Source organism: Erpetoichthys calabaricus, chromosome 1 (genome assembly GCF_900747795.2).
Source record: "Erpetoichthys calabaricus chromosome 1, fErpCal1.3, whole genome shotgun sequence".
Taxonomy (NCBI): Eukaryota; Metazoa; Chordata; class Cladistia; order Polypteriformes; family Polypteridae; genus Erpetoichthys; species Erpetoichthys calabaricus.
This window is the reverse complement of record NC_041394.2, coordinates 97590370-97604704: the sequence shown is the minus strand read 5'-3', so window position 1 is coordinate 97604704 and position 14335 is coordinate 97590370. Positions and strand designations below refer to the sequence as shown.

Here is a 14335-nt window from a genome sequence, read left to right as displayed (position 1 = left end):
GAGAGCACATGGATAATGAAGAATTTAAAGTGCTACTTTATCTATGAAGGGTTTGAGAAACACAAGAGTCAAGCTGAAAATGGAGCTGATGATGTTCTTTGCATTATGATGCTTTAAGGAAATTGCTCAATGGTAGTGGGATCATAAAATATAAGAAAAATGGGTCCAACCATTTGGAATGACAAAGGGCACGCAAAGTGAAATTAAGGAATATTAGGGGCAATCAACCAGTCTAGGTCTATTCAGATAATGGCTGTAGAGCAGGTTGTTATTGTTGATGGATTCCATCAAATCCATGAAAAGTTGCCATGCCTTACACCCTTTGCTTTAGACTAAGAACTCAGCAGCAGACCAGCAAAAAGCGGGTAATAAAAATTAAAAGATATTTGGGCAAATAGAAATACTGGAAATTGGAAAGCTTTGATTGCTGTATGATAAGTCCTGTAAAACATGTCTCTGATGTTATTAAATGATTAATGTTCACAGCTCAATGTTAAAACAATCATCAATCATCATTTTAATACACAGACAATCTCCTGTTTACTTATGTATTTATTTAGCTTTATTGATGTGAATATTTTGATCATACAAGGATGTAATTATGTCAATTTATTGAGCATGAATCTTGCCGGTGCAGGAACAACCCACAAGGTAAAATGATAACATCAGAAATTCCCTTTTATGTATGATAGCATGATTGATACCCAGGGCCGGCGCCACCATTAAGGCAAATTAGGCATTCGCCTAGGCCACAGACAATAACGGGGATAGTGGGAACCCAGCCACATGGGTTAGCTACTGAATAGTCAATAGGTGCACTAATAAGCTTGGCCTAGGGTGCAAAATAATTTAGCACTGGCGCTATTGGTAAACCAAAGTCATGCTTTGTTCAGTTTTGGGCAGATACTGTAAACAAGAAGTACTGTGAGGCACTGAACAAGACAACAGGAGTTGTATAGACTCCAACACAGGCAGCCATGAGAAACTCTCAGCACAGAGATTGTCAAAAGGAAAATGACAAAATTAACATGCTTATGAAGAGAAATACAAAGCCTGCAGATGGACAAAGAAAGTAGATGTCACCGTTGTTAATTATCTGACAAAATGTTATGGTCTTATTAGTCCAGAGTCTAATCCAGGTAAAAGCCGCCTTTCATTGGGATGCCAGTCCATTGCAGGAGATGTACATGACCACGCTGTCAGACAATGTAAAATTAGACTCATCTGTCATCTAATGTGCACGCCCACCAGCAGAAAACCATTCAAGACAGGGAAGGACCACGTGGACTGCACAATGACCATGAGCAGGCTGCAATTCAAACACATATCTCTGCATCACAATGCCACCAAGCAGACAAATATACAGATACAATAAAATAAATATAAACCTTTACATGCTGTCCTTGTCATGTTGTAAGTACTAAAATACAATGTGCTTCCCCATACATGTTAATAAAAACAATTTAATCTTGCTTGGTCATGTGTTACTTTGTAGTTTGTTCCTACCTTTGATCTTCACTGAGAATAAGACTCTGCGTTCAGGCCGAGTAGTGACCCAACATCTTATATTCATAGACTTCTTCAGATCTGTTTTTAGAACACATTATTAAGGTAACATCAGATAACAAGACTGCTCGCAATTTCTATTTCTAGATAAACAGCAGTTTGATTCAAGCCTACTTGTTAATATAAAGCTACAACAAACCTTGGATTAACAGACCTGTAGTGCAACCAAACCGTCTTAGCCCTCAGTAAAGTTATAAAATCCAATATGGAAAAATTCTGTCATCAAACTGGATGGCCCAGCATAGACTCTACTGTAGTATTCCCAGGAGTCTTTGGGCAGCCAGTTGGCCTAGAACTCTAGGACAATCACTGTATCTGATTTTGTTTTCAACTTTTTCCATTCTTATTCACTGTGATCCTTCAGAGGTTTAATTTTTTTAGAGAGCCTGTTAATTGGAGATTTTGTTTTTATCTCCTCCATCATCAACTGGCTAGAGTTCAACAATTAGTGAATAGACAGACATTGCTGGGCTCAAGTTATGTTAATCAGTGAATGTTGGAACAAAGATGTGTCTGAGTTTGAGCAGTCATCTGTATAATACAGAGACATCTTTAAGGTTTTCATCTTCAGTCTGTGTAGTCAGGAGTGTTCTACTTTCTCTGTAGTGTCCAATAATCTAAATAAATTTTTTCAAAATAAATTCTTTTTAGTTTCAGAGATGTGTCTGTGGACGCTGAAAGTCGGTAACGGTAGGAGACAAACACCAATTTAAAGTAAAAAGCAATTTCTTTATTCTTGGTGAGTCAGAGATACTGCAGCCCCTGTCAGCTCAGTGCCACTGACTGGTCAGATCAGACAGTCTGCAGCCAGTTAACAGGAGGCTTCCCTCTTTATACCTAGTTTTTTATTAAACAAAAAAAAATATATATATATGGCAGTTCATTTTGAGGTTATACATAAATTACCATAGCTTGCGACTCCCTGAATTGGAATGTGCACATTGCTTCTTTCAGATAAAGAGGTTATCAGGGCACTCACAGTTTTAAGAAATAGGCTCAAATAGTTTTAAACAAGAATTCAGAAACGATCACAACTGATTTATAATATCACAAGCTGTTCTGGTTAGTATCAAGAGGTCAGCAGTTTCTCATAAAAGAATGCAAGTTAGTCTCTTATTCTGTGTACAAGCTTAATTCTTTTTCTACATAAATGAAGAACAAATTATATAGCTTTTTTTTAGCATGATTAATACATAATGCAGTCCTTGGTATTTAACAACTTATAATCATTACAATTAATAATATTTCTTCCTTATGTCGTACTGGAATGCCCATCTCTCTGGAACAGACAATCATTTGATCTTGAGAAGTTCTAAGCTTTTTGTTACAGCTGTGACACGTATGTCCATATTGCATGTTTTTGTCCGTGTAAATAAGAACTCACAATATTGATCATGGCACTGTACATGACTTTATGATTGGCTAGCCATTTTCAGATTCATTTCAAGAGTGCATTTGTCTTTGCAGATTTTAATCAATAATTTTAAACTTTAGGAATTACCTTGATTGTTGAATACAGTACTCACAAGTTACATTCATGATGTATAAAACACTATCATAATACTGTAAATAAACTATAGATAAAATCTTTATCATTATGAACCAAAGTGTTGAATATTTACAGAACTAAACCATTTTGTTATATTAACCTATTTAAAGATCATGTAATGCAACCAAGAGACAGAGAAGAAATAATACATTTTAAGAAGAAAGTAGAAAATTAACTACTCTGTCAAGCTTTCCAAGCATTGGGCTGTGGGTTTGTTAACAATGTTTTTTGTTCAATGAAACAGTAAATTAGTAAGTTTTTTCTGATGCTCCTAACCTTTGTACAGTCCCTGAAATAGGTGTGTTCAGAGCCCTTCGTGTTTCTTATATTCTTTTGAGTTTTCTCCTTGTTCGGAGCAGGTATGGGGTTTTCAGATCTTTTAGACAGAATTGGAGGCCTTGGCCGCTACCAGTTTATCAGCACATCTTTAATGGCAATTTCTGGAATCATAATGGCAAGCCATACCATTATGCAGAATTTTTCTGCTGCTGTTCCTGACCACCATTGCCGAATTCCTAATAAGACCATACCAGCTGGGAACTGGAACATCACGATGTCAGTGCTTGATGATCAGACTCTCCTAAAAGCCTTTGTGCCTCATGATGCGAAAAATAAACCATTGAGATGTCTGCAGTTCACAGAGCCACAGTGGCACCTGCTGTTCCTAAACCAGAGCCAGGCAGACACCTCAGAGCTTCAGACTGAGCCGTGCCGGCATGGATGGACTTACAACAGACAAGAATTTTCTGAAACAATAGTGACTGAGGTAGGTCAAAGTTAGTACATTATAATTAGCTCAAGTCGTTTTGCTTTCCATTTCTATACAGTAAGTTAACTTCTAATTCCCATTACAAACATACACGAAGATTCATTAATTAAAAACAGGACGCATCAGACCTCATCATAAGAAATGATAGAGTTATAATAGGAAGTTAATGACATAAGTAAATTAGTTAGATTTGTAGATCACACTCAGGTAAGTAGAGAATGTATCTATTTATTAGGAGATTGTGGAAACTGTAGAGAGATGAGACTGATGTCACTCACAATAGTAATTTGGGAGAGGATTATAGAGAGGAGGCGCTTAGGAAGGAGACCACCATAGGGGAGGAGCAATTTGGTTTTATGCCAGGGAGAGGAACAACTGAGGCAGTCTTTGTTTTGAAACAGTTCATAGAGAAGCACTGAGGAAGAACAGAAAGCTTTGTATATACTGTAGTATTTATTGATTTGAAGAAGGCTTATGCTGGAGATGTATTGGATGAAGTCAAATGATTAAGAAATCATGATTGACATGTAGGATGAAAAATATTCACTAAAAAGTTGTTTGGTGATGCTGAGCTAGCAAGAGTTTGCCAGAAGCATGTATTACATATATAGACCATACCACCTCCTAATGACCCCTAGGCTTTCATCCTCCAGGTCCTTTTTTATTAACAGTGAGCCCCTCCCTCTTTCTCACCTGAAGTTCGTCTGACTGATTTAAGCCTGACGTGTTCCACTCTGGAGGTTCCTTTACCCTGGCAACCTCTGGCCAGTCAGGCACTCCATTATATACACAAGATGTAAGAAGTGGCTTTATAACTAACCCTACACTGCTTGAAACTATGTGATAGTAATATATCATGACAGGGAAGTGATGAAAAGAGAGCTTGAATTCTGGGTTATGTGCTGCATTTCACTGTCTAAAGTACAAATCAACAAAGGTTAAGTTTAATTTACACAACATACTTGCTAGACAAATCCAGAACATCGAGACTGCTATTGATCTTGTCTGATGTACAGCCAATGACTGAGACTGATGCCTATATGCATACAGTATGCATATACTGTGGCCAGGGTACTGCCCATGTGGAGATGTATATTTGCCCATCTCCACATGGGATTTTCTACAGGTATATAGACATTCCTCCCAGTGAACAAACATAAAAATTGTGCTAATCATGTATGGTTGGAAAATAATCCATAAATGGCCAATGGGTGATCTTGACGTGTTATCCAGAATCCAAAAATTTAACAGGAACTAACATTTCTTTCTGAAGGAGGCTAAATAGCAGTCCTTCATAAAGCTTGCTTGATCCACTGATCAACCTCTGAATGCTTCTAGTATTGAATCTCCTAAATGCTACTTCAGAGCACTCTCTTGCCACACCATCTCTCCCACTAGGCAAAATCTCCCCTTGTCTTGAAATTCAATTTTGGAAAAAAGTAATACAATATACAGGTATAGGGTGGCACAGTTGGATTGGGGCTGCATGTTCTTCCCATATCTGTGTGAATTTCGTCCCATAGTCCAAAGACATGCAGATTATGTGAACTGGCAAAGCTATACTGGCACCTGATGTGTGTTTGGGCACATGTGTGTGTGGGTGTGTGTTCACCCTGCGATGGACTGATGTTCTCTCCAGGGATTGTTCCTGCATCACGTTTTATGTTTTATTCGATAGGCTCCAGCTTCCTTGTGATCCTGCCCTGGATAAGCTGGGGTGAGAAGAAGAATGGATGGATAGACGGAATAGTTAGAATGTAGAATAATAGTTAGAAAATTATGTAAATGTAGTTGTATGAATAGCTGTTACATAACTCAATGTTTGTGCACACAGTGGGACCTTGTGTGTGACCTGCGGCACCTGAAGCAGATGAGCCAGACCGTCTTTATGGGGGGAGTTCTGGCAGGAGCCCTCATCCTTGGTGGCCTATCAGACAAGTAAGCGAGTTTGTGTAAAGGCGACTTAGTGACCTTGAGCATTTGATGTTATTAGGTAAAATACTTCCAGGTATAACACTAAAGGTTAAAAAATAGAGGAATAAGAGAAATGACAAAATTGTGGAAAGATAATTGCAACCATTAAACTAGAGAACTAAGACCTAAGTGTTTTGGATTGTGGTTCAGCTAGAAATGGTCTTTCAGACAAGTAAGCAAGTGTGTGAAGTGTAAAGCTGACCCAGTGACCTTGCGCCTTTTTTCTTATCTAGTAGCAAAGGTTGATCTGTAAAAGTGAAAGGTGGGTGGGCTGTGACTTGTGTGATATTTGATGAGATGTCAGACATTCCATTTTCCTAGTTAGGCTGATCAGAGATCCCAGAATTAAAGCCATTCAAATATCCCAGAATGGAAAAATGGAATCAATGAAACTCAGCTGAGGTTTTCTGTTGCCACCCTTTTTCCCCTTCAATGAAAGTTTCAATCTGGGTCACCGTGCTGTAAATAAAATCAATGCTATATGTTTTATATGATACTTACCCCATGTACTTTGTAGTGGTGGCCAAGAAAAAAAATAGTCTCATGTTTACCTGTAGATAGGAGGGGAAAAAGTGTATGAAATAATAAAAGCCAATAGCGACCAGTACTGTACAAAGGCAAACAGTGTGAAAAACACATGGTTTGTAAAAAATCTCATGTTGCTCGTGTCGCACAATTCACATGCCAATTATCTAGCCATATGCTCAAAATGTGCAAAATGCATGCTTTGGTTTGGTGTTTAGGATATGCATTGCTGATTCCACAAGTAACTTACAACAAAAGCATATGTTTTGGATATTTTGAGTACAAGACAGGACAATGGACATGTGGATTACATGACACGAGTAATGTGAGATTTTTTTTTTCTTTTTTCCGGGGACATTTTTCACATCCTTTAATCATAGGATTATTTAATTCAGAAATATTCTATGAAGCACTGTGAAAAATCTTCATGAAAACTATTCTCACCTATCCCACTATCCTTTAAGTTATAAAAAAAACTCTTGCAGTTTTATGCTAGTAAAATCTGATATTTTGAATTTCTTAAAGCAGATCCTGGAATGAACTGGAAATCAGATAGAAAGAGCCTGGTACTGAAGACTCGTCTTACCAGCATCATTCTATAACCATTACTTATACTCTACTTGAATCTGTAAAGTGGGTTTAGTTTAAAAACAACACAGAGCGCAGGTCACATCTTGGAAACACATACATTGCAAACATCATCTTAATGGCAACAAAAGTTGAATGATTAAAAAAAAATAGTTTATACATTTATAGATAGTATTAGGTTATGAATATATATATTGGTTTTAAATACATATCCAAATTTGACTGTAATTTTTAATCTATTTCAGACAGTTGTACTTGTGTGTTTGTACATGCATTTATCTGGAGTTTTTATAAATAGTGGTTGAGTGCTTTGCCTTCAATTGCCAGTTATTTTACTTAAATAGTTTAAGTCATATTTAAAAAAAACTAGGGGGCTTTGCCCCCTGCTCGCTTCGCTTGCCAGCCCCCCCGGCCTGTGCTACACGCCAGCCACATCGCGTTTCTACCGCTCGCGTATGTGGATTTCACTTTCACCAAACAACAAATCTTTTAATTCTCACGGATTTTCATTGGGAAGAAACACAGCTTTTCCCTGATGGCAACACGAATTAGACGATCTACAAGTCTCTGACTTAAAGTGTAAATCCAAACACTATATTTGTTCTCTTTTCACTGTTCCGTTATTTCACTGAGTAGTAATTTCCATTTGTTTGTGCTAATGCGATCTTTACTATCATTTTTTGAGACTTTTTAATTTTAGTACTTTCATTATCTCTAACCTGCTCTGCATGTGTATCATCACATCAACATTTTTGAATACTTTATGACGTTCTACTTTGTCATCTACTCTTCGTCTTTTATTTCCAGCCCCGGGCGTGATTAAATCTCTTGGCACAAAGTCTCATCTTGTGGGACTTGAAAGTTTCTCTCTGAAAAAGTCTCGTCTTGTCCCAGGATTTTTTTATTATAATAGAGAGATTACTTAAAAACAACTAACAACTTATTATGGTAGTATTAGAACAAGTGTGTCAAGCTACAGTTTTTGTAACACTTTAAAACAGGGACATTAAGTGTTATCAGAAGTGTATACCTAAGTCACTTATTGCTACATAACACAAGAAAGCCTTTGATAAATTTTTGTTTTACAGCAGAGGCTCTTACTGACACCATTGTCAGTTCCAACTTGAAAGTTGTCAGTGGTGATTTAGAACTCTTACTGTGATATAACACAGCCATTGCTAAGATCTCGGTAATGTACATACACGTTAAGTGACTAATAGATGCACTATGGCCAGTCGCTGTTCTGAAGTGTTGTCATCGGTGCTTTGCAAGATCAAACAAAACCTTATCTAAGGTCTTGTCCTTGGCAGTAAATAACCAAGAAAGGGCAATAGGTATTCCGTATTCTAAAGTGTTATTACTGGTGATTTGTAAGTCTAATTAAGACCAAACACAACCCTTGTTAAGGTCTTGGTACTTAGAAGCACTGGGAGTGACTAGTATTCACTATAGGTAGCTGATATTGTTAAGACCATTGTTAAGGTCATGGTCAACAGCAATAACTGATGTGAAACAAAAAGAAAGAAATTTCATAACATCAGGCAATTTATAATTAACTCAGTTTGCATGGAATTTGGTTGGGTCATTCGATGCCACAACCAATCAGAGAGCCCTGTATTCTGACTTGTCTCTTTCAGCACTATTTTAGCACTCATCTTTTTAATTGAGTGATTGAGGCCCATCTGTTACTTTATAGAAGTCATGTCAGCCTCCATCAGTCCCAGTTAATGATGGTTTGTTTCCGACATCTATTACCTGGATTCTCTTAAACCTAAACCTTTAGTAAAAATATAGTTTGTGGAAACCTGAGCATGTCTGTTGCCCACTACTATGAAGTCACTGAATTAAGTTAGGTTTGGTCATAGGTTCATCATTCAATCATGCGGGTGAGGTCACTCAGTGAGTGTTGACTTAAGCAGGTCATTCTCCCTTTCCTTTGATTTTCTTTATTCAGTCATAATGTATTTTTAATATGCACGAGCTGTGCTGATATGCTGGAAAAGTAGTCTAAAACGTTTATACTTATATACTTTATAAACAAATCATGGGAATTCATCATAATAAAAAATCATGATGATTGGTCTATAACATTTTTAGATTACTGCCAACAAGTTTTTAAAAGTCATAGCCTAATCATTCAATCATTTTCTGAATCTATTCCTTATAAAAGTATTTACAACAACATTTTAATATTAATCTTTGTTAGAGAAACAATATATAGTAGTGTTATTTTGTCATACCTGATTTATGTTGTATTATGGCTGTAGCCCCTTACCATTTTTTTTTTGTTCCAACACTTTCTGTAGGTTTGGCCGACGCAAAATTCTCACTTTTTCATACCTGAAGCTGGCCGTGTCAGGCACATGTACTGCTTTTTCACCTTCCTTCAGCATCTTCTGCTTACTGCGTTTTATTGCTGGCATGGCCACATCTGGAGCTGTCCTCAGCTACATCTCTCTAAGTGAGTCATTAGTTTAGGGCTGTATGTTTTATGTACTGTAGAAGACCATCATCTAAAAATGACAATGCTCAGAAGGTTACGTTAAAAGAAATGAATGTGAAGATTTTAGAGCCCAGTTTTAAAAACAGCAGTGAAGTCCATTTAAATTATGGTGACTTTTGAGTTTAAAAATGTCCTGCAGTAGATATTCACAATAATTTTCCAGGAAATTGCACAAAAGTAATCCACTTTAGGTCAATAATTCTATTTATTTATTTATTTTTTTGATTTTATTAAAATCAAACAACATTCCATGCAAATAAGTCAAGTTTTGTAAAACTAGGTTTGAAACTAATCAATAATTTTAGATTATGAAATTGAAGTTTATCATCTTAAAGGTCCTATCAAGAATTCTCAACAAGAATGATTACATCTTGCCTGAAGAAGGGGCCTGAGTTGCCTCAAAAGCTTGCTTATTGTAATCTTTTTAGTTAGCCAATAAAAGTAGTCATTTTGCTTGACTTCTCACAACAAGCATATTAAAACAGAAGACCATTATCACCCCTGCAAATAACAAATTAGAGATGTGGGCAATGCCAAGGACTCTTTCTTTGTATGTTGAGGTGGTTATAAAAGTCATTGACAAAGAATTGACCTGCAAGGGAGGTATGTGAATATGCAAAGGACTGAATACTCTCTAGTAACTTAATATGCTTCATTGTTTTGATTATACTGAATATACTTTTAATTTGTATTAAAATGTTTCTGTTCTTCATACTTCTAATTAAATAAATACTATTACACACCTTCAATAGTATTCATTTTAATTTCCTTACAGTTCTAGAGTGGACACCAATCAAATCTCGCACCATTTTCGGTACAACGGCTTCAGTCAGTTTCACCATCGGTCAGTTTGTGCTGGCAGGCATTTCATATGGGATTCGTGACTGGCGCACACTGCAGTTGGTCATCTCAGTTCCATTTTTCTTCTCCTTCTTCTGTAGTTGGTAAGTCTTTCACTTATTAGAAAGTATTCACATGTGTTCTTTAAGGAATTGCAATTAGATGCTTTAAAAAAATAAATAAGTAAATGCTGGTGCTATAACGAATGTGATGTCAGAATAAATAGATTAATAACTCAGAATTTAGCTTCATAGTTACAGAGCTATATCCCTTGCATGCATTTTGTCCAATTGGACTTTTGTTCACCTTCAAGATTTGGGCAAGAAATTGGGGATGGATATTTGAATGTCATGTCTTTACTCCATCATTTTAAGGTGTTTTATTCCTCCAATTAAGCAGACAATATAGGGAGGAATGTTTCAACTTTTCTGGAGGAAAATGAATATGAACTCTTGAGTGATATGTATGGCTTTATTTAACTTCATACAAGAACTACAAAAATGATGGCCTTGCAAAAGCCGTGGACAATAAATATGGAACTAGAGTTGTATACACAGCCCTGATACACTTGAATGACAGGAAATATTTGGAATATCCATCCATCCATTGTCCAACCCGCTATATCCTAACACAGGGTCACAGGGGTCTCCTGTAGCCAATCCCAGCCAGCACGGGGCGCAAGACAGGAACAAATTCTTGGCAGGGTGCCAACCCACCGCAGGACACACACACACACACCGGGGACAATTTAGGATCGCCAATGCACCTAACCTGCATGTCTTTGGACTGTGGGAGGAAACCGGAACACCCGGAGGAAACCCACGCAGACACGGGAAGAACATGCAAACTCCATGCAGGGAGGACCCGGGAAGTGAACCCAGGTGTCCTAACTGAGAGGCAGAAGCGCTACCACTGCACCACCATGCCGCCTATTTGGAATATGATTTAGTACATGTGTTCAGAACTATGCCATTAAAGAACATGTCTTACTATCCTAGGTGGATTTCAGAATCTGCACGATGGCAGATAATACATAAAAAGTCGGATGAGGCTCTTAAACAAATTAAAAGGGTCGCCAGAATCAATGGACGTGTAAAAGAGGGAGAAGCCATCACGTTAGAGGTGAGAATTTCAATGCTTTTCAGTACCGTTTTATGGCCTTGAATGTGACAATGGAACTTTGTTAACCATCAAGAGGCATTTCAGTCTACAAATTCATGCTGAAGGGATTTCTAGTAAAAAAAACAGGTTATGCTAGCATATTAAAAGTTCTTTGTATAGTAATAATAAACTGATAAGGTATTGTTTTTAATAATGTGTACAAGGGGAGCTGATTTTTTTTCAACGAGAACCTGAAGGGTAATTTAACAGTGCTGTTTTTTTATAAGGTGAAGATTAGCACCTTCTGTGCTAAAAATGATAAATGCCAAATATCTGGGTTTTCTGGTTTATAGGACATGTTTTCTGCTTTAGAACCAAGTCATCCCAGAAACAGAAAACTGACAAGTTTTATATTGCAATCTGAATTTGCAGTATAACTGAAGAGAACAATAAAACTTTGCTGATCTATTCTGGTTTATTAACATGTACCAGGACCAGTCCACTTTCTAAGCACAGTCAAACAATAGGACCTCCATTATGGCTGAATGAGTCAATGTCTGGCTTGCATTCAACACTGAAAACAGAAGCATATTGTACTGAAGGTTCAAAGAATGATAGTGCATGAGACACTGTAAAGTTTACTAACAGGCCAGTTTTATCCATTGTGAATAAATAAACTTGAGCAAGGTCTGTACATGTAGGAAGCTCAGAATTTTGACTCCTAAAATGAAATATCACAGAATCCATTGCTGCAAGGAGAATCTCAAACTAATACATTAGAACCCATCTACAGAGATAAAATACAAAAAGCAGGTAGAAAGAGAACAACAGTCTCTGAATCTTCTATTAATGGAGAAGAAACCAAAGATGTTACTGTGCCTCAGGGAATAGCAATCAAAATGACAACAATCCTTTCCTATCAATGATTTGCTGTAAGAAACACTGATCTACGCAATCAAATGCTTTTTCTGCGTCCAAGGAAAGGAGAGCTGCTTCACTTGTAATTTGACAAAGCAGAATAACAAAGACTGGGGGTCAGTCTTCTTCTTTAATCAATGTGGTTGGGTTAATTTTTGCCAGAATAAGTAAATTAACTCAGTAGTAAACCGGCCAACTCTGGCATCTTCCCAACACTTTCGAAATCCTTAAGTTTGGCTAAAGAAATGGAGACATCTAAAAGAGCTGTGGACAATAAATATGGAACTCCTCTTCTTTCGTAAGCTCAGGAATGGAAAGGTTGTCCAGAAATTATCTGAGAGCAGTTTAACGAATGCTGCAAAAAGAGTAAATAATATCTTAATAATCTAAAAAAATAATTATTGATTATCTAAGGGTCATTTGAAATTAAGCCAGATTTAGTATTGTTGGAGGGAACACAAATAAAAGAGTCACTTTTCCCTGTGCAAGGAATTTCCTTGGCCTTTCCCTAGATCAGTATTGTGATATATATCTGTGATGGATTACCACAAGACTGTGCAGTACAATGGCTGAATTCATCCAAGTTCGAATTCTGTGTCGAATGATATGGCACCTGCTATTTAATTTTTCTTTTCAACTACGGGGCTTCGCCCCCTGCTCACTTCGCTCGCCAACCCCCGTGTTTGGTTTTCCGGATACACACTTTTAAGATTTTTTTTTCTTTAAATTGTTGCTATTTCATTAGTTTCACTTTTATTTCAGAACTTCTGTAAAAACAATATTTGTAATCTTGCGAGTCCCAATATGCTGAATCTTTTTAATGAGGTCAGGACAGGTTTCTCTGTTTGGAATTTCAGCACAGGCAAAACGATCTACATCATCAGCAGTTAATCATTTATTTTTTACAAAGTAAAAAGTAAGTAGAGTTCTGCATTGGACTCCTGTCTGTAAAGTCGTGCTATTTTCCTCTCACAGTTCCAAAAGTACATGGGGTTACCAAGGTGATACCCCAGCTTTTGTCTAGGTTTTTGTACAAGGGCTAGACAGAACATTTTTGACTCCTGGGGTAAATTTAGGTTTTTAAATAAGCAGACAGATAAATATATATACACTAACAAAGTAACCAATAAATGCATGTGCGGTAAACTCCGTTTTTAAAATTCTCAAGATTCTTTATTTGTCACATGCATAGTTATACAGGACAACATGCAGTGAAATGCGTCCTGATCCGCTTATCAAAAACTGTGCAAAGTCAGAAGAATATCAGTTAGATTAACAAAAAGTCACAGATAGAAAGGTAACAGTATAGTAGAACATAATAATACAATTATGTGAATAAAGTAGAATTAAGTGTTAAGGTGCAATAGTGTAGTAATTATTGTGCAAAACCAAAGTTAGACTGGTGCATAGTTAAATGAGGCAGTTTGTTTGTTTGCGCTACTGCGATCTTTACTTTCTTTTTTATATTTTCTAATTTTCCTACGTTCATTTCCTTTAACTTTCTTCACATGTGTATAACTCCGTACTCCATACTTTCTAATTTCACTGGTTTCATAGTCTCTAACCTGCTCTGCATGTGTTTAGCGCCAACGTTTGTAAACGTCTTTATGAAATTCTACTTTGTCATTTTACTCATTGTCTTTTAATTCTGAGCCGTACAATACATAGAACAGAATAAATCCTCAATACAGTATAAAAATAAAAATTCTAGAAGTACGGAGTAGAATTTCACATTAGATGATATCACATAATATGATATGGATTTGTTTTAAGTTCTGGAGACCTCATTCATCAAGCTGCCTCCCCCATTTTGCCATTCCACATCTGAAATAGCGCAAACCCGATGAAAGGATCCCTCATTCCCACGTCCCCATTCATCACGGATGACTTTACCTTAGGTAGGCAATCTACAATTTAAAGAGATTGTTATTTTCTTGTGAATTGTTACATATGCATTATTTTCAGTTTTACTTTAAAAACCTTTGTAAAAACAATACTTACT

General features: G+C 36.8%; 1 protein-coding gene across 1 annotated transcript in view; it reads left to right on the top strand.

Moving 5' to 3' along the window:
• The first annotated feature begins 3461 nt into the window (after positions 1–3461).
• Positions 3462–14335, top strand: part of LOC114653601 (solute carrier family 22 member 6-A-like) — a 97825-nt gene continuing 86951 nt past the window's right edge. The window contains exon 1 of the mRNA XM_051935522.1: positions 3462–3881. Within this exon, the coding sequence (XP_051791482.1) occupies positions 3477–3881 (405 nt within the window). The 5' untranslated portion in view covers positions 3462–3476. The remainder of the gene's footprint in view (positions 3882–14335) is intronic.